The sequence below is a fragment of the Amaranthus tricolor genome, chromosome 2 (assembly GCF_026212465.1).
Source record: "Amaranthus tricolor cultivar Red isolate AtriRed21 chromosome 2, ASM2621246v1, whole genome shotgun sequence".
NCBI classification, from domain to species: Eukaryota; Viridiplantae; Streptophyta; class Magnoliopsida; order Caryophyllales; family Amaranthaceae; genus Amaranthus; species Amaranthus tricolor.
In genome coordinates, this window is record NC_080048.1 from 40,493,319 (window position 1) to 40,515,957 (window position 22,639).

Here is a 22,639-nt window from a genome sequence, read left to right on the forward strand (position 1 = left end):
CGAGAATACTCAACATTTCCGTCAATAGAGGAGAGAGAAAGCTCCACCATAGGAGCTTTAGCACCACCAGAGGGAAAGCTACTGACGCTATTTCCGCCATTTTCGACACAGATATCCGCTATAACCAACGAAGAATTGAAGGTTTCACCAACTGAAGCTGATAAAGATTTGATTTGTCCGATTTGTATGCAGATGATTACCGACGCTTTTCTTATTGCTTGTGGACATAGTTTTTGTTACATGTGTATAATCACTCATCTTCGTAATAAGAGTGATTGACCTTGTTGTGGTTGTCATCTAACTAATGATCAGCTTTTCCCTAATTTTCGCCTCGATAAGTTTAGGTTTCGGAATTAGTTTGTATTTTTTAATTAATTTATTAATAGTGATAAAATAGAATGAATTTGAATGAATTCACGCTAATTTCTTCTCCATAAACTGAAGTTTTAGAATTGAACGACAATTTTGGTTTTTTTTAAATGAAGAATGTTAATGTTGATGAAAAGGAAATAATTTTAATTATTTGTTGAGAAAGTTTTTTGTCTGTTAATTTGTAAATTTGCAGCCTTTTGTATTATATACGGTTTATTGCCGCATTTGTAGCTATTAAAGAAGGCTTCAGTTCGTCAAGTTCCCAAAAATGCATCTCCTGTTGAGCAATTTCGCCGCTCATTATTGCAGGTCAGTTCATTTTTTGATTTGTTCTTCTGGAATGTGATTATGTTTGTAACTTGCAAGTTCCTTTCACAGTGTTTGATTTTCAATATTGATCCTTGTGTTATGTTAGCGACTTGTGAACATATTGTAAACCATTGCCATTTGAGGCTGGAGTGAGAACTTGAAAGTTGTGGTTCTGAGCGATGAAAATTTAGCATTTAAATTTAATTATTACCAAAAAAACATGAGACAAACGAAGACGAAAATTTATATGATTCGTATAACTCAACAAATATTAGTTGACGACATATGTGTTGTTACTTGTTTTAGTATAGCGAAACATTCACATGCACATGTCCACACATTTTGTTTTCACGTCAATGTCAAAATTATAGGCCAAGATCACGGCGAACTTTTGCACTTTTGCACCCCGATTTTTCCCTAGGCTTGTGAATGATTATAGATCTACTAAGCAGTGAGCACAAATGCTCAATATAGCTATTGCTTTTTGTAGAAGTTTACATGGATAGTTTGGTTTGCGTTGGATTCAGTGTTGTTTTCCTTACGACATTATTTAGAAAACCGTCCGACAAGGCACAATCAAATTCTCGCCTTAACTGTGTGTTAGAAGTTGTCATAGACTCATAGGTTTATGATCGAATTTAGGTATGAAGGTAAATGACGGGGAGGAATATACACAACAAAGCTATCATATAGAGGTTCTATGTGTGAGTTGATGGTTTGGTGACAAATAATTTCGGTTACAGGGAGTACTTTAAGTACAAGCTTGTGGTCACGGTGGCGGACCTAGATAAAATGTAAGTGAGAGCATAAGTTACTTGAAATATACACAAAATTAACACAAAAATATATCAAGAACTATGATATTTTTAATTTAAGTGTTTTCATGTGCTGGCAGGTGAGGAAGCCTATGTCTGCCAATGCTCGTAGAAGTGGATTAAATCTATCGGTTATATTGTAATCTTTAAAGAATAAATACTCTTTAACTGGAATCCGCGATCTTTGAATATTTGTGCTCTGCATTAGTGTGAAACTCGTGGAAGTGAATTCAATCTGTAGGTTGTATTTACTTTCAGTCTATTAACAGTTTATACTCTTTAATTTGGATTCCATGATCTCTGCATATTTATATTTTACATTAGTGTCACTAGTTTAGTTTATGAGTGTAGAACTTTGCCATAATCTCTATGGGTTGGGGTTATCTCCCAATATTGTCTTGTAAATGGCACTCCTGGATTTTGTTTGCTTAAAATGTCTTCCAATTGTATCTTAATGTGATTATGACTTGTAGCCAGGGTTGTGAAGTGTCGATAAAGGAGGTGGACACCCTTAAGTCACTTCTTTCCGCGAAAAAGAGAAAAATGGAGCAAGAAGAAGCTGAGAAATACATGCAGACTTTGCTAGATTTCCTTTATTATTTGAGGAAACAGAAAGTTGATGAGCTCAGTGAGGTGTGTGGTTTGGTTTTTGTTGACTTGCACAATGATTCTCTTCATGTATCTAGTAAACTTTGACTGGTATTAATGCTTTTCTTATAATTATGAAATGATATCTAATAAATGTTGTTACTTTCCAAACTCGAAATAACCTTCAGTACATTAAAGAGGACATCGCTGCTGTGGAGAGACTTAAGAGTGTTCTTGTATCGTGCAAGGGATAGGTATCCAGTAAAACTGCAAATGCTCAGTGATGTTCCTACACCAAAATTATGGCATTCAATAGCTGATAGGAGTAATGGTGGAATACCTTCTGGTTCACGTAGCTCATTTGGAGGGTTGGCTACAGGAGGTTTCCAGAACAAGAAGATGGATGTAAAGGCTCAAAGATCCCATGGGCATCCAAGAAAGGATGATTTGAGTGGTTTGGACTCACAGTACATTAGTCATTCAGGTTTGGCTGTGACGAGAAAGAAGAGAATCCATGTGCAGGTCTGTAGTATTATATATCTTTTTGTTATGCATAGATGAGAACATTGCAAAGAAAATTGAATGTTGCCTCTTAATTTTTGTTAGCACTTTCTGTGACCTAAAGAACATTTTCCTTCTAGGCAGGAGCTATGTTTGTACATTGAATCTTGTATTTCTAGAGTTGCGTTCCAGCTTAGAATGGTCTGTTTATCTTTTGTTGCAGAATATGTGACATCATTTTCCTGCAAGATGGCCTTGCTTACACATGCAATTAAAAACATTAACCTTTGCCTTCTGTGATCTCCCAATTGGTTTGGTGCTTGATTTATGCTTTATATTCTTAAATATAGTTTCATGCACATGTACAGTGTGGTGACCTGCAAGAATGTTACCTGCATAAGCATTGCCAATTGGCTGGCCTGCCAATCAAGCTGGAGGACATGGATTCAAACTATACGCAGAGAGAAGGCTATAGCGCAGGGCTTGCTGAGTTCGAACCTGTATTGTCTACCTTCACTTGTTACAGGTTTTTTATATTTCATTTTTTTCTTATTCATTTTTGTTGAACACCTAACTTGGTGTGCTCTCAATTCTCATGCCATTTGATATTTATCTCCACCTGTTGTGACTGTATGTGAAACAGCCGCTTGAGAGTTATTGCTGAACTCAGACATGGGGATCCTTTACATTCTGCCAATATTGTATCAAGGTGAACTTTTAACCTTGTATTTCTTGTTTTTGTAAATTGTTGTTTCATTTTGAACTCCTCTGATAGTGGAGATGTTGACAAAAAGGTAAACTATTGATATGATGAGGAAGTTTGCAGCATTGTCACCTTCCTTAACATTCTTATTTTGGAGCCTCAACTTTTTTTGAGAGAGGTGGGTTGTGAAAAGAAGACAAAATCATGAGATCTTAAATGTATGCTTATGTAATAACTGATAAGAAGTTCTTCAAGAGGAGTGTGTGTACTGTCACTTTAAGCTATATGTTATTGGGGTATCTATGTTGGTGTTATGGTGAAGCAGAACTGAGACCCAACTTAGATTTGTGTTCATTGCATTTAGTAATTGGGGATGGATGATACAGATTGAGAGTTTTTGGGGGTTAATCTAGCAATCTTGATCCCTATATTTCGTAGTGGCTAATTTATCATGGATATTTGTCCAGAGTCTATTAATTGATCCTTTTATAGCTGTTGATGTGATTTTGGGTGAAAGTGAGAGTGGTTTTGCCCGTAATTGTATTGAATATCTGACATTGATACTTTTGATGTGAAGGGAAGTTTCCATTATCTAAGTAGCTTTATCTGCTACTTGGATTTCTATACTTGTGTTGGTAATGTTTAATTTAACTGTTAGAATTGGATTTTTTAAGAAATATGTTAATGTTTATGGTCAAAAAATAAAATTTCAAATACCATTGCTCATTTTTTACAGTCAAGTGTCTCAAACTGGTAGTTGAGGTGAAAGGAAGATTGCAAGTATTAATGTATCATAGGTTGGCGATTGGGAACCCCTAGTAACAAATATTGGAGAAGGCTTTTTATCAAAAAAAAAAAAAGAAAGGAGAAAACTCTATCAAAAAAATAAAAAAAAAATTGAAGAAGGCTCGACCCTGGAGGCTTCTTAAAAACAAGCCCCTTTTAAAAGATAGAAGAAAAAAGAATATGGCTGCAGTATAAGTCTCCTTTAATGATTATGCTTGTGACAGAAAATGTTACTAATATTTCCATTAATGTCTCTAAATACAGCATAGAGTTTGACCATCATGATGAGCTATTTGTCACAGCTGGAGTTTCCCGAAGAATTAAAGTCTTTGACTTCTCCTTGGTACGCTAGTTCAATTTTTTATGGCTTCTTTACAGCCATGTCAGGAAATGAATGAATGAATAACAATCTTTATTTGATGAAAGCAGTTCCAGAGATGTTCGGTGGACATTGGTGATTAGCATTTGCGTGTTCTTGAAATATCTTCAATTTCTTTTGCTATATACCTGTAAATTGTGTAGTGTAAGGCAACAAAAGGGGCTATCTCTGTTAATAATATTATGCAGTGATGCTATTCTCATCTCTGTAGTCTATCATGATAGGTGGATCCTTTGTTGTGGATTACAGTCCCAGTTGAAGGCACCACTCTGTTAATTGGCACATCTGCGTTCTAGTGGACGTCTTGTAAAATTTAAACTGACTGTTGTGTGCAAAACATTTGGCGGTCTTTTGTAATATTGTTTTCTTCTTTGCTTCCAGGTTGTGAATGAACCAGATGCACACTGTCCTGTTGTTGAGATATCAACTTTGTCCAAACTGAGTTGTTTGAGCTGGAACAAGTTTACCAAGAACCAAATAGCTAGTAGCGATTATGAGGGAATAGTACTGTTTGGGATGTAACAACACGTCAGGTGACTAATTAATTTTGTATCTTGTAGCTTTTCATCGTGGAGTTTACTTTGTTCTATAGATTTGGATTGACTTTCCTTTCTTCTTCTTACAATTTGGACCTGTTCCTGTAGAGTGTGATGGAGTATGAAGAGCATGAAAAAAGGGCTTGGAGTGTAGATTTTTCGTGTACAGAACCTTCAATGCTTGTATCTGGCAGTGATGATGGCAAGGTATTACAGTTCATTTGAGAAACCTCTCTTGCTCACTTTTTATTGGATCTGAAATAATGAGAGTTTCCTGAACAAGATGACAATATGCATTATATACCCTGGTAGTTACAGTTGATATTCTGTTTGAATGAGGTTGAATTGACTGGTTTTCTGTTTGATAAATGTTTAAACGAAAGGGGTGACTTTGGTCAAGAGTGGGTTGACCATTTTTGAGGTCAGCTTTTATTTCCATTGATAGCTTGCCAGTTGGCAGATGTTTGATAAAGACTATTAAGGACGCTATTAGATATATCATGATAGACAATACACATGTTCCAAGAAACAAATAATTTAGCCTTTCCGTATAGAGGAGAGCCATGCAAATATTCTCTTGTTCTTTATCTTTGCTTGTCCATCGACCATTTCTTCAATTTAACACTGTGAAGAAGCACCTGCATTAACCCTGGATCTTCGAAACATAGTTCATTAGTTGTGCCTATGTTTCTGTTATTGCTTATCAGATAAGGAAATGCATTTTCCAGAGAAGGAGAACCCGCGTAAAGGAAGCTATAAGTAGAGAAAATTTGAACCAAACTCAATTTCTGGGTCCAAAGATAAAAATCTTGATGTTCTGCTCAGCTTTGGTGTGCTTTCAAATCTCAAAAAGACATTTTGTTGCAATAAACACCTAATATTGTGGTCTCTTTTTTGTTTGATTCTTACTTGGTTGAAGAGTGCTGCTTTATCTTTAATTAACGTATGGAATCTGTTTGGCAGGTTAAAGTGTGGTGTATGAAGCAGGAAACTAGCGTGGTTAATATTGACATGAAAACAAATATTTGTTGTGTCAAGTACAATCCAGGATCTAACTATCATATTGCGATAAAGATTTGTTCAACGTGGTTGAAGTACTTTCTCTCAAGATTGTACATTGTGTTATACTAGTATTTTGCTTGTCTAATTCTTTTTTTCTGTTGTACTCCCTCTGTCCCTTTTTAACTGGGGGTTCAACACACATATCCCAATTTCTATTTTGGGTTGTTCCACATACTTTGCTCCCTTTACTCTTTTGGCAATGGTCTCCGCAATTCTCTTATAATCTCATCCATACATCCATTCTCTCTTTTATCTCATCCACCCCTCATTTATTTATCCCATTTGTTATATGTCTCATCCACACACTACTTTAATAGTGGTGCAAATCAAATGTGACTGAGGGAGTATGAGATAATTCTATTGCACCTTGCTTCTTGGATAAATTTAAATTATAGTTCTTTTTTTGTTGATCACTTCACTTGGCGAAGCTGTTTCGAACATGATGGGCTAGTAAATCTACAATACATCATTCTTTAATATGCTGTGTGAATGTCTGATTGATGTAAATTGGCATCCTTTCTCATGAGAGACATGATCTCTTAATACCTTTTGCAACATTTCCTAGAAGATGTCATAACAAGAATAACAACAATGTCGGAGTTTAAGTCCCAAAAGATTGAGGTCGACACATGAACCAATATATCAATTTCAATGGTCGTTCATATGGATTTGTCTCCACTCATTCCAAATTTCTACATCTCAATATGTAATAGATCCTTTATATATTTTTTCAATCTTGCCCTCTTAAGTCATTTTTGATTGCCCCCCCTCCTTTTATGTTCCCAAACCATCTTAAATGATATTCTTTCATCTTTTCATCATATTTGAAACCCCTATACCTTTTTCTATAGCTTCTTTTTGAATTCTATCCCTCAAGGTATATCCATTCATCCACTAAAATATTCACATTTCTATCACTCTTATTTTCCTACTATGATCTTTTCTTAAAGTTACATCTCTTGGAGGACCTGACCAGTGACCAGGGATAGGAGTAGTTAGAGGTGCCTTATTCATGTCTTAGATTAATGATACTCTCGGTTAACTGTGGGTGTTCTTGTAACTTGCCTTTTACAGTTCATTCTTTTACTCATTTTTTACCTAGTTATTTTTATTTTATTTATATGTTTCTGTTTATTTTAATTTTATGTTTAGGGGCCAAGATTGTGTGGTTAGATGCGGGCTGGCAGATTTAACTTCTCTAGATCCTTTTTTTCTAAGGATCTTTCTAGAGTCGAGGGACTCTTTGGATGCATCCTTCTTTATGGTATGGGTTGCCGCTTTTCTTCCCTCCCTTCCCAGACCCCTGATCATGATGATCTTTTCTAAAAGTCCAATATTCTTCCATGTAGTAGCGTTGATCTAATGATCATCCGATAAAATTCTCCCTTTAACTGTAGGGGCACACCTCGATAATATCCTAGTAGCCATTCTTCATTTTTGCCACCCACACTCAATTTTATTGATCACATCTTATTGGATGTCCCACTACTTTGGACTCAAGATATCTGAAGCGTCCACGATTTCTTTCTCTTCTAGTTTTATAGTGTCTCTCGTCATCTCATTCGTGCTAAATGTAAATTTGAACTCTTGGGGCTCCAACTCTTGTTTACATCGTTTTAATTTAGCATTTACCCCATTTTCTTTTCATCTACCAAAATATGTATTTCAACACACAGCATGCATGAAAGCACGTCTCTTTGTATCGATCAAGTAATCTTATTCAGATCTTTGTAAAAAGAAGGGAATTAGGACCCAACCTTGATGAAGGCCAATTGTAATCGGGAAATCTTGTGTTGCTCTTCCACTTGTCCTAATATTCATCTTTACCTTTCGATTACTTCTGTTATGCAGGTTGGTTCTGCAGACCATCATATTCATTGTTATGACTTGAGGAATGTAAGCCAGCCAGTTCATGTTTTTGGTGGCCATCAGAAAGCTGTTTCATACGTCAAATTTTTATCAACTACTGAGCTTGCTTCAGCATCAAGCCATCAACGGACAGCACATTGAGGCTTTGGGATGTGAGAGAGAACTTACCGGTGAGTATCTACAGTTTCAAAAGAATATTTTGGATTGATATTGAAGCCATACTTTCTTAACATTAATTCTGAATGGTTAAGTTAATTGCAGCGTAGAACTGTGAAGTTGCTTAGATAAATAGTGGATCTCACATTGTATAAATACTGCATACCCATCATTTTACTTATACGGTGGAAGAAACCGACTACAAAACTATAATCTTTCGGGATAGAATAATTTGCAAATTACAGTCTTAAAGTTTAACACTTTTGCGAATTACAGCCTTTATTTTTACAAATTATAGCCGCCAAAGAAACAAAGTTTGTAGTTTCAGGCCAAAAACACAAATTTTCGACCACTTAACTTAAAATTCCGACCACCAAAATAGTTGGAATTTTGTGTTTTGGCCTGAAACTGCAAACTTTGATATTTTGGTGGCTGTAATTCGCAAAAAATAAACATTAAGACTGTAATTTGCAAAAGTGCTAAACTTTAAGGCTATAATTCGCAAATTATTTTGTGGGGATATTTTGGAATAAGAAAGGAACAATATATATAGGGTTAAGTTCCAGTGAAAAACCAACCTTATATGAGAACCATGAGAACCATATTATGAGCCGTAGGATGAGATTTAATGGCTGAGATTAACGCGCGTCTAATTAAGGGTATTTTTGTAAATTTGTGTTATATTGAATAAAACCAGGTCTTGTTTTTCAGTTTCCATTTGTAACATTTCAGTTTCCATTTGTAACATTTCAGTTTCTGTTTGTATCAATTTGTACTCTTTCTCGTTTAGTTATTGCTAATCGAGATTCTCTAGAGAAATAGTCTAATCATTAGTATTAGTAGTATGTAGATTACTTTCTGTTTATTTTAACATCAGTAGGTTGTATTTTATGAAGAGGATAATTGCCTTTAGACTAATCTTTATTTATTTTAACATTGTAATTGTTAGAATTAGTTATATGTAGACTAATTTATTTTTAATGTCATTATCATTCAATTTATCACAAATATTGTGTTGAAATCATCACGGTTTTTGTTGAAAGCATCACGATTTTATGTGAAAAGCATCACACGTTTATAAATGTAACACAGATTATATGAAATGGTAGTGTATCATGTATTGTATGAAAGCATCACGTTTATAAAAAGTATATAATAAGAAAAAACAGTTCAATTTAAACTTACAAAAAATTTATATGAAATGGTAGTGTATCATGTATTGTATTTTGTGTTGAATAAATGTAACACAGATTTGATTTAGAAAGCATCAATGTTTTTTGTAAAAAGCAGCACAGTTTGAAGTAGAAAGCATCATACAAACAAAACATCACAGTTTTATACAAAAGCATCACACGTCAACACAATTGTTTTCGTGTTGATGACGTTAACTTGAATATTGTTGAGATTTTTAATATCATTATCATTCATAACAATATTTTGTTGAATCATCACAGTTTTGTGTTGAAAGCATAAAGGTTCTATGTTGAAAGCATCACACATGGAATCAACACAAACTCAAATTTTCTTTTTTCCTCTCTACTTGGCAGTTAACTTCGGTGCTGGTGAAGGTGTTTTCTCAAGATCTGATATTCCCAGGTCAAAGCTTGGTAAGTCGATGTCGGTTGTTCTTTTTTAACCACTCTTATCCTGTCCATAATCTCATCAATCTCCTCCATCACTTTTGGGTTTGAAAAACATTGTGATAGTGTTGGAGAGTCTGATGATTGTCCGACATCTTGTGCTTGATTGCCGTTTGCCTTTAACTTCAACGGTTTTGATAGATGATGTTGAGTAACAATTTCCATGTTCCTCTTCATCTTGCTAACTTCCTCCATAAGCTCCTTAATAAAAAGAATATAATAAGAAAAAACAGTTCAATTTAAACTTCTTACAAAAAATTTATATGAAATGTGTTACTTTATAGACAAAAAACTGCTACTTTATATTTTAAAATGTGCTACTGGTTGTTTTTATAAAAAATTAAATGTTAAAAATAATATTACTTACATCACCAACTGTATCATGAATTGTTGATCAGAAGATGCCAACAAGCCATCGGGAATAGGGATTCTGAGATACATCCCATTTTCTTCTAGCTCCACCTCATCATCATGCGATTTTTTTCTTAATTTCTTTGAAATTGGGTATGTGTCTCCATCTAAATCACCTAGTCCAAAGGATCTAGCCTTCAACTCAAGTTGTGCCCTTTTTTTCAAAGTCCCATAAGTCCAATGTTGGATTAAGGGCAACCTTGGTGATGGAAAAATATCTAGAGAGCTAACTCGATGGTGAAAGCAAAATTCTAATATGGCTAGACACGAAGGAATATTTTTCAAATTTTTTGTTTGGCATCTCTCCAAGCCATTTCTTAACATATCAAACACTAAACCACACCAGTTAAGATTTGTTATCTCATTAACATCAACCAATGGTTTAAGCAAACTAAGATCAACAGTTCGGTGTGAATTGGGAGCCAAAAATGTAATAAAAGCATACATTACAAAAAACCTTTTAAAATCATCGCCCCCATCAGTTAACTCCAACAACATTTTGGAAAGTAGTTGTTCAGCAGATATATCCTTAGCCCCAACACAATCTAGTTTTTGTTGCCACTCCTCAAATAAATCATACTCAGATATATCTTCACTTGAATTAGTTTGTTTAATAACATCATTAACAGTTAACGGCAAGCCAAAAATATCGCAGACATCATACTCAGTATAGTGTACTTGTAGTTTTGATTGACTATGAAAACTGAAGTACTGACATCATATTGGTTGATAAAGTACTTAGCCATACCATGATAAGACATCTTAATCCTCAACAGAAGCAATCCTTCAAAACCAATTTCTTTCACAACACTCCTTTGTTTATCATTCAATTTATCACACAAACAAACCATTTGAGAAGGAGATGAGAACATATGAAGTTGACCTTCTCTCCTATAACCCATAAAAAATTCGTGTATAAATCGAAGAACAAATCCAAAAGAAAGAAAATCGCAGAAATAATGGAAGACAAAAATAATTGCAGAAAAATTGAAGCAAAGAACAATTGACGCAAGAAAAATCGCAGAAATAATCGTGTATAAAATCAAAGAGAATTATCTACTTACAATATGATGTCTGCCAAAGGAGTGCTGTGAAAGAAATTGGTTTTGAAGGATTGCTTCTGTTGAGGATTAAGATGTCTTATCATGGTATGGCTAAGTACTTTATTCACCAATATGATGTCAGTACTTCAGTTTTCATAGTCAATCAAAACTGCAAGTACACTATACTGAGTATGATGTCTGCGATATTTTTTGCTTGCCGTTAACTGTTAATGATGTTATTAAACAAACTAATTCAAGTGAAGATATATCTGAGTATGATTTATTTGAGGAGTGGCAACAAAAACTAGATTGTGTTGGGGTTAAGGATATATCTGCTGAACAACTACTTTCCAAAATGTTGTTGGAGTTAACTGATGGGGGCGATGATTTTAAAAGGTTTTTTGTAATGTATGCTTTTATTACATTTTTGGCTCCCAATTCACACCGAACTGTTGATCTTAGTTTGCTTAAACCATTTGTTGATGTTAATGAGATAACAAATATTAACTGGTGTGGTTTAGTGTTTGATATGTTTAGAAATGGCTTGGAGAGATGCCAAACAAAAAATTTGAAAAATATTCCTTCATGTCTAGCCATATTAGAATTTTGCTTTCACCATCGAGTTAGCTCCCTAGATAATTTTTCCATCACCAAGGTTGCCCTTAATCCAACATTGGACTTATGAGACTTTGAAAAAAAGGGCACAACTTGAGTTGAAGGCTAGATCCTTTGGACTGGGTGATTTAGATGGAGACACATACCCAATTTCAAAGAAATTAAGAAAAAAATCGCATGATGATGAGTGGAGCTAGAAGAAAATGGGATGTATCTCAGAATCCCTATTCCCGATGGCTTGTTGGCATCTTCTGATCAACAAATTCATGATACAGTTGGTGATGTAAGTAATATTATTTTTATCATTTAATTTTTTATAAAAACAACCAGTAGCACATTTTAAAATATAAAGTAGCAGTTTTTTGTCTATAAAGTAACACATTTCATATAAATTTTTTGTAAGAAGTTTAAATTGAACTGTTTTTTCTTATTATATTCTTTTTATTAAGGAGCTTATGGAGGAAGTTAGCAAGATGAAGAGGAACATGGAAATTGTTACTCAACATCATCTATCAAAACCGTTGAAGTTAAAGGCAAACGGCAATCAAGCACAAGATGTCGGACAATCATCAGACTCTCCAACACTATCACAATGGTATTCAAACCCAAAAGTGATGGAGGAGATTGATGAGATTATGGACAGGATAAGAGTGGTTAAAAAAGAACAACCGACATCGACTTACCAAGCTTTGACCTGGGAATATCAGATCTTGAGAAAACACCTTCACCAGCACCGAAGTTAACTGCCAAGTAGAGAGGAAAAAAGAAAATTTGAGTTTGTGTTGATTCCATGTGTGATGCTTTCAACATAGAACCTTTATGCTTTCAACACAAAACTGTGATGATTCAACAAAATATTGTTATGAATGATAATGATATTAAAAATCTCAACAATATTCAAGTTAACGTCATCAACACGAAAACAATTGTGTTGACGTGTGATGCTTTTGTATAAAACTGTGATGTTTTGTTTGTATGATGCTTTCTACTTCAAACTGTGCTGCTTTTTACAAAAAACATTGATGCTTTCAAAATCAAATCTGTGTTACATTTATTCAACACAAAATACAATACATGATACACTACCATTTCATATAAATTTTTTGTAAGTTTAAATTGAACTGTTTTTTCTTATTATATACTTTTTATAAACGTGATGCTTTCATACAATACATGATACACTACCATTTCATATAATCTGTGTTACATTTATAAACGTGTGATGCTTTCCACATAAAATCGTGATGCTTTCAACAAAAACCGTGATGATTTCAACACAATATTTGTGATAAATTGAATGATAATGACATTAAAAATAAATTAGTCTACATATAACTAATTCTAACAATTACAATGTTAAAATAAATAAAGATTAGTCTAAAGGCAATTATCCTCTTCATAAAATACAACCTACTAATGTTAAAATAAACAGAATGTAATCTACATACTACTAATACTAATGATTAGACTATTTCTCTAGAGAATCAATCATAAATTAGTTTACACTCTGCAACTGCTACACAACTCCAAATATAACTGTTCTTCTGAAGTAGGGATTCAATCATTTACCACTGTATTTCATAAACAAGTCACCTGCAAGATTTAGTGACGAAAATATATATGTTAAATGTCTAAATGTGGAAAACTGAAATGTTTAATAATGAAAGTATCACTATTTATCAAAGAAAGTAAAATTCAATATTTATCTAAGAAGTACCAACAGAAAGTAACACTTTTATATCATACTGTACTTACTTATTTTTTCTTATGTGGACACGTGCGACTATTGTGACCTGCAACTTTGCCACAAGTTTTACATTGTCTTTGCTTTGTCACCCTTTGTTCCTCTTCATCTTCAGTATCCTTTTGTTTTGGATCTTTTTCTTTCCTCTTGCCTTTGTTTGAAGATTGTTTAGGGTTTTAAATTGTAATTGTTTTAGGAGCTTCACAACCCAAAAACTTTTCTAACTCTTGACGTTTTGTCTTCTCAACCCCACGATTCTTTTATTGCTAAAAGCTCAGCTGAATACAACTTCATTTTCTGCAAAAGTTCAACCAAATCATCCTCATCATCTTCTGCCAAACTAATGCATCGATGTACCTCATTCCAAACATCTCCTAAAACCCCTTTTCTAGATTCTATAGCAAAACCCATAATGCATGCTTACATAAGACTCTTACTCTTTTGAATAACTTACAAGAGCAATTAACATACAATATTTGTGCATCATACACAACTTCAAAAAATGTCCCAGTGTTGAAATGTACCACATGATACACATCCTTGCCATCTCTAACGAATTTCAAAACCACACTCATCGCGTGCACTAAGAATTTGTTCTTGAAAATCATAAAAAACAACATATGTGTAGACACTAGAAGCATGTTTTTCAAGAGGGATACGAGTCTTCAAAGGTGCAAAATATAACTTGCATTTACTATCTAGTGTCTACATCATCTAACGTTGAACATCCATCGCACTTTGAAACCTCATTTGGAGTTCAACTAATGTAAGAAATTTGTTCACAAAGTAATTGAAATAATTGTTCTCACTTTCGACCTAGATGTTGTTCTAAGCAAACCACCCATATAAAGATCTCTAAAATTTGCGAGCACCCACATTTCTCTAATATCATACATACTATTCAACCAGTCATTATTTCTTAAATTAGCATGCTCATAATCCAACATCATTTTTGACCACTGATCTTCAAATTCATGGGGCTCATTATCCCTATTATATACAAGTCTATTAATTCTTCTTAAAAACTCATCATCATTACGTAACTCAATAGAAACTTTATCAGTTAGTTTCTTTATTATATGCCAACAACAGAATTTATGAATAGACTTGTCAAAAACATTGGGTAGAGCAACTTTTATGGCTGGATCTTGGCCTGTTATAATGGAATCTGGTTGTTTTCCATCCATTGCCCTCAAAAAAGATTCAAATGACCAAGTATAAGAAGATACATCTTCCCTACTAATAAGACTCACTGCAAAAGTAACACATTTTTTGTGATGGTCAACACCCGTGAAAGGAACAAAAATTTGATTATACTTGTTAGTACCATAAGTAGCATCCACAAATATCGAATCACCAAACAATGAATAGTTTCTCCTACTAATACCATCTGCCCAAATTGCCTTCGATAGAGATTTAGTATCATCAACCTCAAAATCAAAAAAAAAAAAAACTAGGTGAAATTTCTTTCTTCTTAACAAACATTTCCACAAACATTTGCCCATCAGATTCATTAATAAAACACTTTCAAATAAAGTTATCAAGTGAAGCACCTACTTTCAAATAACTTCCTACTTGTTCTTTCCACATCCTATATGAACTTGTTGGACCTTTATTCAAGTTCAAATTGTTCATAATGTATCTTTTTTGTCCACTGTTTAAACTAGATGACCCTTTTAAATGTTGCCTAGAAATAGGTGAGGCAAGAATGTGGCTATGGGCTTCAATAAACTTAAAAACCCTATATTTACCCTCTTTAGTCCTTTGAAAAACAATTTTAGCATAACAATCTTCACGAGTTACAAGTCTTCTTCTCAATGCACCTAATTTCTCTTCCTTCATCCCTTGTTTATTAGACAAATAGTATTTAGATGTAACAACACCTTTATAGACTTTCTTAGTCCCTGATGTAATGTCAAAACCACAAGCCTTAGCATATGTTTCATAGAATTTCACCCCTTCTTCTAATGAATCAAAAGTCATATGCAATACTTGTATCAGATTTTTCTTACAATGAGCGATGAACTGTTTACGATTAAGATTATGAGTAAGTGTACCCTGAAACACAATACCAATAACATTGTTTTCAACAGAAAGTAACACGCTTTCAACATAAAGTAATACATTTCCAACACAAATTAACACCAAATGTATTATTATCGTCATAAATAAACTTATATATAAGTGTTCACTTAAGAAGTGGTTGTAAAAATCACAGTTTGTAAGGGTTCCATATGCTCAGTTAAAGATGTTCCAGCCTTATCATTATTATCTTGCACTGCAACCTAAAGTAAAAACTAAGACATTTTGTGTAAAAATCATCACATTTCCTACCCAAAAGTAACACTGTGCATATATTTTATTGCGTATTATTGATAAATAGAAGCTTACCTTGAGTTGACTTGAAGAATTTGCATTGTTATCACCAAGGTTAGAAGTGGTTGTAAAAGTCACAGTTTGTAAGGGTTCTATATGCTCAGTTAAAGATGTTCCAGCCTTATCATTATTATATTGCAATGCAACCTAAAGCAAAAAGTAAGACATTTTGTGTAAAAATCATCACATTTCCTACGTAAGTAACACTGTGCATATACTTTATTGCGTATTATTGATAAATAGAGGCTTACCATGAGTTGACTTGAAGAATTTGCATTGTTATCACCAAGGTTAGAAGTGGTTGTAAAAGTCACAGTTTGTAAGGGTTCCATATGTTCGGTTGAGCCGCTAATTTCTTCAATTTCATCCTAAAACATAATCCGTAACACAAATCTAACCAAAAAGCAACACCTTTTATTGAAAAAGAACACAATTCTTTGGTAAAGGTAACAATATTCTTACAATCATACACTATAACAGAGCATAAAAGACCATAAAAATGAAAGCACTACAGTAATACACTATAAGTGAATAACAGACCATAAATCGCAGACCATAATATTAGTTAGAAATTGATACAAACATTTCAATAGGAGTGAATAATAGACCTTAAATCGATGAGAATACAGCATAATGGATACTAACCATAATGAAAACCCTCTGAAATGTTGCAATTCAAAAATCGCAAAATGTCGATGAAATCGCAATATCGCACAGAAAAAATCACAATTCAAAAAATTTGCAGCAAAAAATGCAAAAATCGCACAGAAAAATCGAAAATGTGAACTTATATTTACCATTACTAAAATGCAAGCTTTTTGAGTGCCGATTGAAGGTGAATAATGGTGAAGCAGAGACAAAATCTAAAATGTCAGTTATAAATGTCGATTGTAAGAACAGTTGAATGTGGATTGTTCTACAGACAAAAATGGCTGTCTATAGGGCAAAAATGCCGATTGTAAGAAGCAAACATGAAGGTTGAAAGAAGCAAGTAGAGTTTGAGATGGACAAAAATGGTGATTCGTACTTGAAGAACGCAAGGTGAAGGAAGCAGAGTTGAACGCAAATGGAAACTGAAAAACAAAACCTGGTTTTATTCAATATAACGCGAATTTACAAAAATACCCTTAATTAGACGCGCGTTAATCTCAGCCATTAAATCTCATCCTACGGCTCATAATATGGTTCTCATGGTTCTCATATAAGGTTGGTTTTCACTGAAACTCAACCCTATATATATATATATATATATATATATATATATATATATATATATATATATATATATATATATATATATATATATATATATATATATATATATATATATATATTTACACTATGTTTGGATATATTTTTTGAAAGGAAAGAAGAGGGGAAGGGAGGGAAGATTGGTGTGTTTTCCTTTCAGCTCCTTATCTCAAAGGATATGGTTTGCCGTCATTCAACCCTCTCCAAACCCAAACCTTGATCATAGTTTAGAGAAGCAAAATATACCGGATATGATGATGATGAATATCATTTAAACTACCATGTGAATGACTTTGCAGGTTCGTACATTTAAAGGCCATACGAACGAGAAAAACTTTGTAGGGCTTGGTGTAAACAATGAATACATTGACTGTTGAAGTGAAACTAAGGATGTTTATGTCTATCACAAGGTCAGAGTATTCAGTTTTCAGTGATAATTCGCCCATCTCACATGAGCTGTTGAGTTCCGTATTAATCCGAAGTTATATGAAAATATGTCGTTTGTAGGAAATTGCTAGGGCCGTAGCATGTCATAGGTTTGGATCACCAGATGTTGACGACGCTGATGACGATGTCGGAGCCTATTTCATCAGTGCTGTTTGCTGGAAATGATAGCCCTACACTGTTAACTGCTAATAGTCAAGGAACTATTAAGGTGCTAGTACTTGCTGCTTAGCCTACTCCTAATTTATTTTCACAGGTACGAATTACGAAATAAGCTCTACGCCTCGATTATGCGTTTACACTTTCCGTTACTGTTTTTTTTTTTTTTTTTTTTTTTATTTATTTTTATTTTATTTTATTATCTCTTGTATATATCATGAGCTCATGGCTATGTCAAGCATGACAAAGTGCTCTATGCGCAACATTTCATTACCCAAACGTGACTATCCATGTGGGATTTGAGAGCGATCGGGTGTTGGCAATCTTGTCGTTTTTGTAAACTATCATATGTAAATTCACATAAATAAGAATTACACGTGATCGATAACAAGGGGTCTTTGTATAAGTTTTGTATAAATGTAAAGCGTGAGTGTAGACTTGGCGGCTCGAATGATGTAACGTTATACTGTTATTAGTATTAATGTTTGTTTATATACATGTATGCTATTAGAGATGTTTCTATTTATAGATGATGTTCTTCAATAACAATAATGTTCTATGAAAACCCGGATGTTGTTAGAGGTTATATAAAACTACTTGAATATTGAAAATCAATGGATGAAAGAGAAGCATAAATAAATTTATACTGGGAAATTTCTGTTTTTATGAATGAAAATGTGCGCTTAAATATGAATTTAAGTGATAAAATCAATAGATGTATTTGAGACACTATTTATCTATCACTTTTAAATTGTATTTTGTTTATTTATAAGTTAAAACACAATCATGTGAGATCTTATTAGATTCATTTTAACGTAATGTTTATTAATATCAACTTTGTATAATTTTAAATTATATATTTTGATTAGATATACTTAATACGTTGAATATAGTGAATAAAATAAATAAGACATTTAAGATGAATAAGAGGGGTAATATTTTATTTTTCACCATCACTTTTGTCATCGTATTTTTAATTTTTGATTGATAAATAAAAATATAAATTGCATCATCACGCAGTCTATTCACTCCCAACTAGGGTTTTTCGCTATCGCCTCAGAAGCCAATTCAAATCCTAACAATGGCGGAACAGGTTTCTCTCTTCTCACTTACTATCGCTTTTTAAAAATGTTAATCTAAATCTCGATCCTTACCTTTGTTTTCTTTGTGATTGAACAGACCGAGAAAGCGTTTTTGAAGCAACCGAAGGTTTTCCTTTCGTAAGTGACCCTTCAAATTGTAATTGTTTCAAGTTTGATCGTCGTATTTTTCTTAAGATGTTGATAATGATGATTAATGAAAATTTGCAGGTCGAAGAAGTCAGGGAAAGGAAAGAGACCGGGAAAAGGAGGAAACAGGTTTTGGAAAAGCATTGGCTTGGGATTCAAAACTCCTCGTGATGCAATTGAAGGTTTTTTTTTTTATTCTATTTAGTTTATATTTTTCGGGATTTTTGTTCATGTTTTTAGATGCTCAATGCCTATTTATACGGTTCTGAATTGATCTGAAAGTTCAATAATGAAATATGTTTTTCCAATGATCATTGAACGACTGGTTGTTTGTGGTGACGATTTTGTTAATTTTTCAGAGTTTTCATTTTGTTGGGTATGATTTAAGAGCACTTTCCTGTCTAAAATGCAAACTTTTTGGTTCCGTAGTGATTCACGAATGTGCAGGCAGGGTATATTTACAACAAATAGCTCATTTATTTTGTTGTATTGATGACTATTGACATTCTATATTGGCATTGCCTGCTAATTTGTGTTACTCACCATCGCAAATTTGTTAGGTTACGTAGTTTGGTGTGGTTGCATTATTCTCCTGTGCTTTCATTGGTCGGCGGTGAGATTATTTGCAATACAACAAAAATGTCAAAGCCTTATTCCAAAAGATTGTGGGCGATACAACAAATAACTTAGTTAATTGGTTTGGTGCTAAGCTCAAAATAGCTTAAAACTGTCAATAATCTGCTTTTCCGATTCTCGATTCGTGACACTGGCACTGTCTGCTAATTTAAGTTACTCGCCACCTGGGATTCCTTTTGTTATTAGTTGTCTTTTCCTTATTTCCTTGTGCTTTCTTAAGTCATTGTTGAAGTTATTTGAAGCTATACTCTAGTTGGGACATTTCTGTAAATACTTTCGAAACAAGCATGTAGAGGGTATATCTAGTTTGGTAACAGTTGTGTTTGATAGATAACGATTAATGTCTCCCACGAAGTAATTCTATACCTTAACCCATTTGGTAAGAAGTGATAAACATGGACAATGTTTAAAATTTCTAGTCTGAATTTTAAAAGTAGCATGCTATCAATTTATCATTCTTATATGAATTAATTTCTAACCGTAAATTCTTTTTTTTCTTAAATTCTTTTTTTTCTCAAATTTTCATTACCACCTGATTCCAATGGTACTAGATGACGGAATTTAATGAAGAAAAAGTTTTACCAAAGTTGAACAAACACAAGCAAGAACTCACGTTGTTTTTCTAGCAAAATTACACTGAAACGCCATTGCCATTCTCTTATGTTTTTTACATTGCATTTAATCTCTCATAAAAGTGTATTTGGGATGTCTTTTTTCAATGGGCCAAAGATTTAGAGTTTCTTGATTTCAGATTATAATAGATTATAAAAAGTGACTTATTAAATAATTTGCACTCTCATTTATGTGAAGTGCACATGATGTTTGCTACTAAGTGTGAATCGAAAACTGGCATTGGGGTAAGTTTGCGTACATCTGCCCCTCAAATCCCATCCTAGATGGCATCCTCTTATTGGCATTGGGGTAATGAAATTTTGTTGTGAAAGTGGACTTAGGAGTTGGAACTATCTATACTCGTTAACTTTTTTGCCAGTTTTGGTGTTCCAATGTCTTTGACATTGAAAATTGTTCATCTTTATGAGTTGGGAATTGTTGGTATGATGAGCTATTTTAAAGCGCTCTGGATCTCTTCTCTTCACATAATAGTTTTCAGTTGGGACATCCTTTGTTGAACCATACTGGTGATTATATCTACTATGATAGTTGTATGTAACTCTTTTTCAAGATAGCTCACACGCACTACTCTGTATTTAGGTACATACATAGACAAGAAATGCCCCTTTACTGGCAATGTTTCTATCAGAGGTCGTATCCTTGCTGGTACCTGCCACAGTGCTAAGATGCAAAGAACCATCATTGTTCGGCGCAACTACCTTCACTATATCAAAAAGTACCAAAGGTTGGTTGATCGTTTGGTTTTTTCCTGATCTATGTTTTTTGTTTTTCCCATCATTACTAATTTCTGAATTGATTTGGGTAGATGTAGATTAGTATTATACATTATTATTATTGTTAGTATTGAATATGGTCGAATACTCTTTGTTAACGACTTTTCCCCTCAGTGAATGTCTTGGTTCATGTAGCTAACCCTGTATTGTTGGGATCAAGACTTTGAAATTGTACTAATTTCTGATGTGTTCATAGGTATGAGAAGAGGCACTCAAATATTTCTGCCCACATTTCACCTTGTTTTCGTGTTAAGGAAGGTGACCATGTCATCATCGGACAGTGCAGGTTCATTAATCCTCATTTCTCTCAAACCATTTAGTATTTATTTTTGTTCCCGAATTATGAAATCTTATCATTTGATATTTCTCTAAATACTGGAAGCTGTGTATTAAATCGATCTAAGACCTTATTTTCATGCAGGCCTCTATCAAAGACGGTAAGATTTAATGTACTGAAGGTTGTCCCAGCAGGGTCAGCTGCTGGTGGCAAGAAGGCATTTACTGGCATGTAAACCAGATTTTGACCCCAATTCTAGTTTTTACAAATTTTAGAAGTAATCAGAAAACTTTTTTCATGTACTTTCATTAAATTGCTTTGTTTTTAGAGTGACATTCAAATTTTTTTAAATCTCGTCTAAATGCGGAACAGCTAAGGATGCACCTAAAATTTTGATATATTTTATGGTAATTTAACGTATATGTTTGAAATATATTATTTAATATATATTAGTAACTTCTACTCCACATAATTTATTCTTGGCCACGTTACTCTCTAATTTAATTTACCCATGTTATGTGAACAATGACTTGATAACTTTAGAGGCAGCAAATTTCTCTAAGAATCATAAATAACTAAAAAGATTTTAATAAGCTTAGCTGATATAATGTAATGGAGTTACCAAGTATTTGCATGGGAAGATCTCAATTTGCCAAATTATATATATAGAGAAGTAAATTGTCAATGATCTCATTTATCTCAAGGTTAATGCAACATAGTGAGGCAATACGACACAATAGAGACGAAACATTAATTTCAAGTCACGACCAATAACTGAACAGCACAAAATTCTCTTTTTCCACACTTTACATTCCATTAAAAATTTTCAGAACACTTTGAAAGCTTATAATTTACGTTTGGTATGGGGTACTCATGACTTATTCGGATCTTGGCCAAGAATTTCTAAAACTTTTTCCACTCTATGTTTTATTAGGATATTTACGGTAATGAAACTTCCTTAATCTACCTAAATTGCTTGCACATACAATAAAGTGTGTCAACCAACACACACAAAAGGTTTCTTAGGAGCTCATAATGTGACCTTGGTGTCATATATAATTTTTTAGGGCACGTGGTGACCCAATTACGGATTCCTATATTGCATTCTTACATTCTATAAAATTTCAAAACATTAAGAAATTGTGAATTATAACCTTTAAAATCAGGTAGTCATGACCTATTTTAGGCCCCAACTTAAAATTTTCCAAAACATTCATGATGTCACATACGCATAAACTAATAAGGATTCTTATATTACACTCTCACAATGCTATAAAAATGTTTGAAAACATCCCGATAGCATATAGTATAGACTTTGAAATTAAATACTCA

General features: G+C 33.5%; 1 protein-coding gene and 1 pseudogene across 1 annotated transcript; both read left to right on the forward strand.

The window, feature by feature from the left end:
* LOC130806103 (E3 ubiquitin-protein ligase COP1-like) lies at window positions 1-17,832 on the forward strand (annotated as a pseudogene).
* LOC130806104 (40S ribosomal protein S11-like) lies at window positions 17,716-21,620 on the forward strand. Its single transcript, XM_057671033.1, has 7 exons — window positions 17,716-17,856; window positions 18,780-18,852; window positions 18,939-18,979; window positions 19,070-19,170; window positions 20,837-20,981; window positions 21,227-21,316; window positions 21,452-21,620. Exons 2-7 carry the CDS (start codon window positions 18,841-18,843, stop codon window positions 21,540-21,542), a joined length of 480 nt encoding a protein of 159 aa, XP_057527016.1. The 5' UTR covers window positions 17,716-17,856; window positions 18,780-18,840; the 3' UTR covers window positions 21,543-21,620.
* The last annotated feature ends 1,019 nt before the right edge of the window (window positions 21,621-22,639 follow it).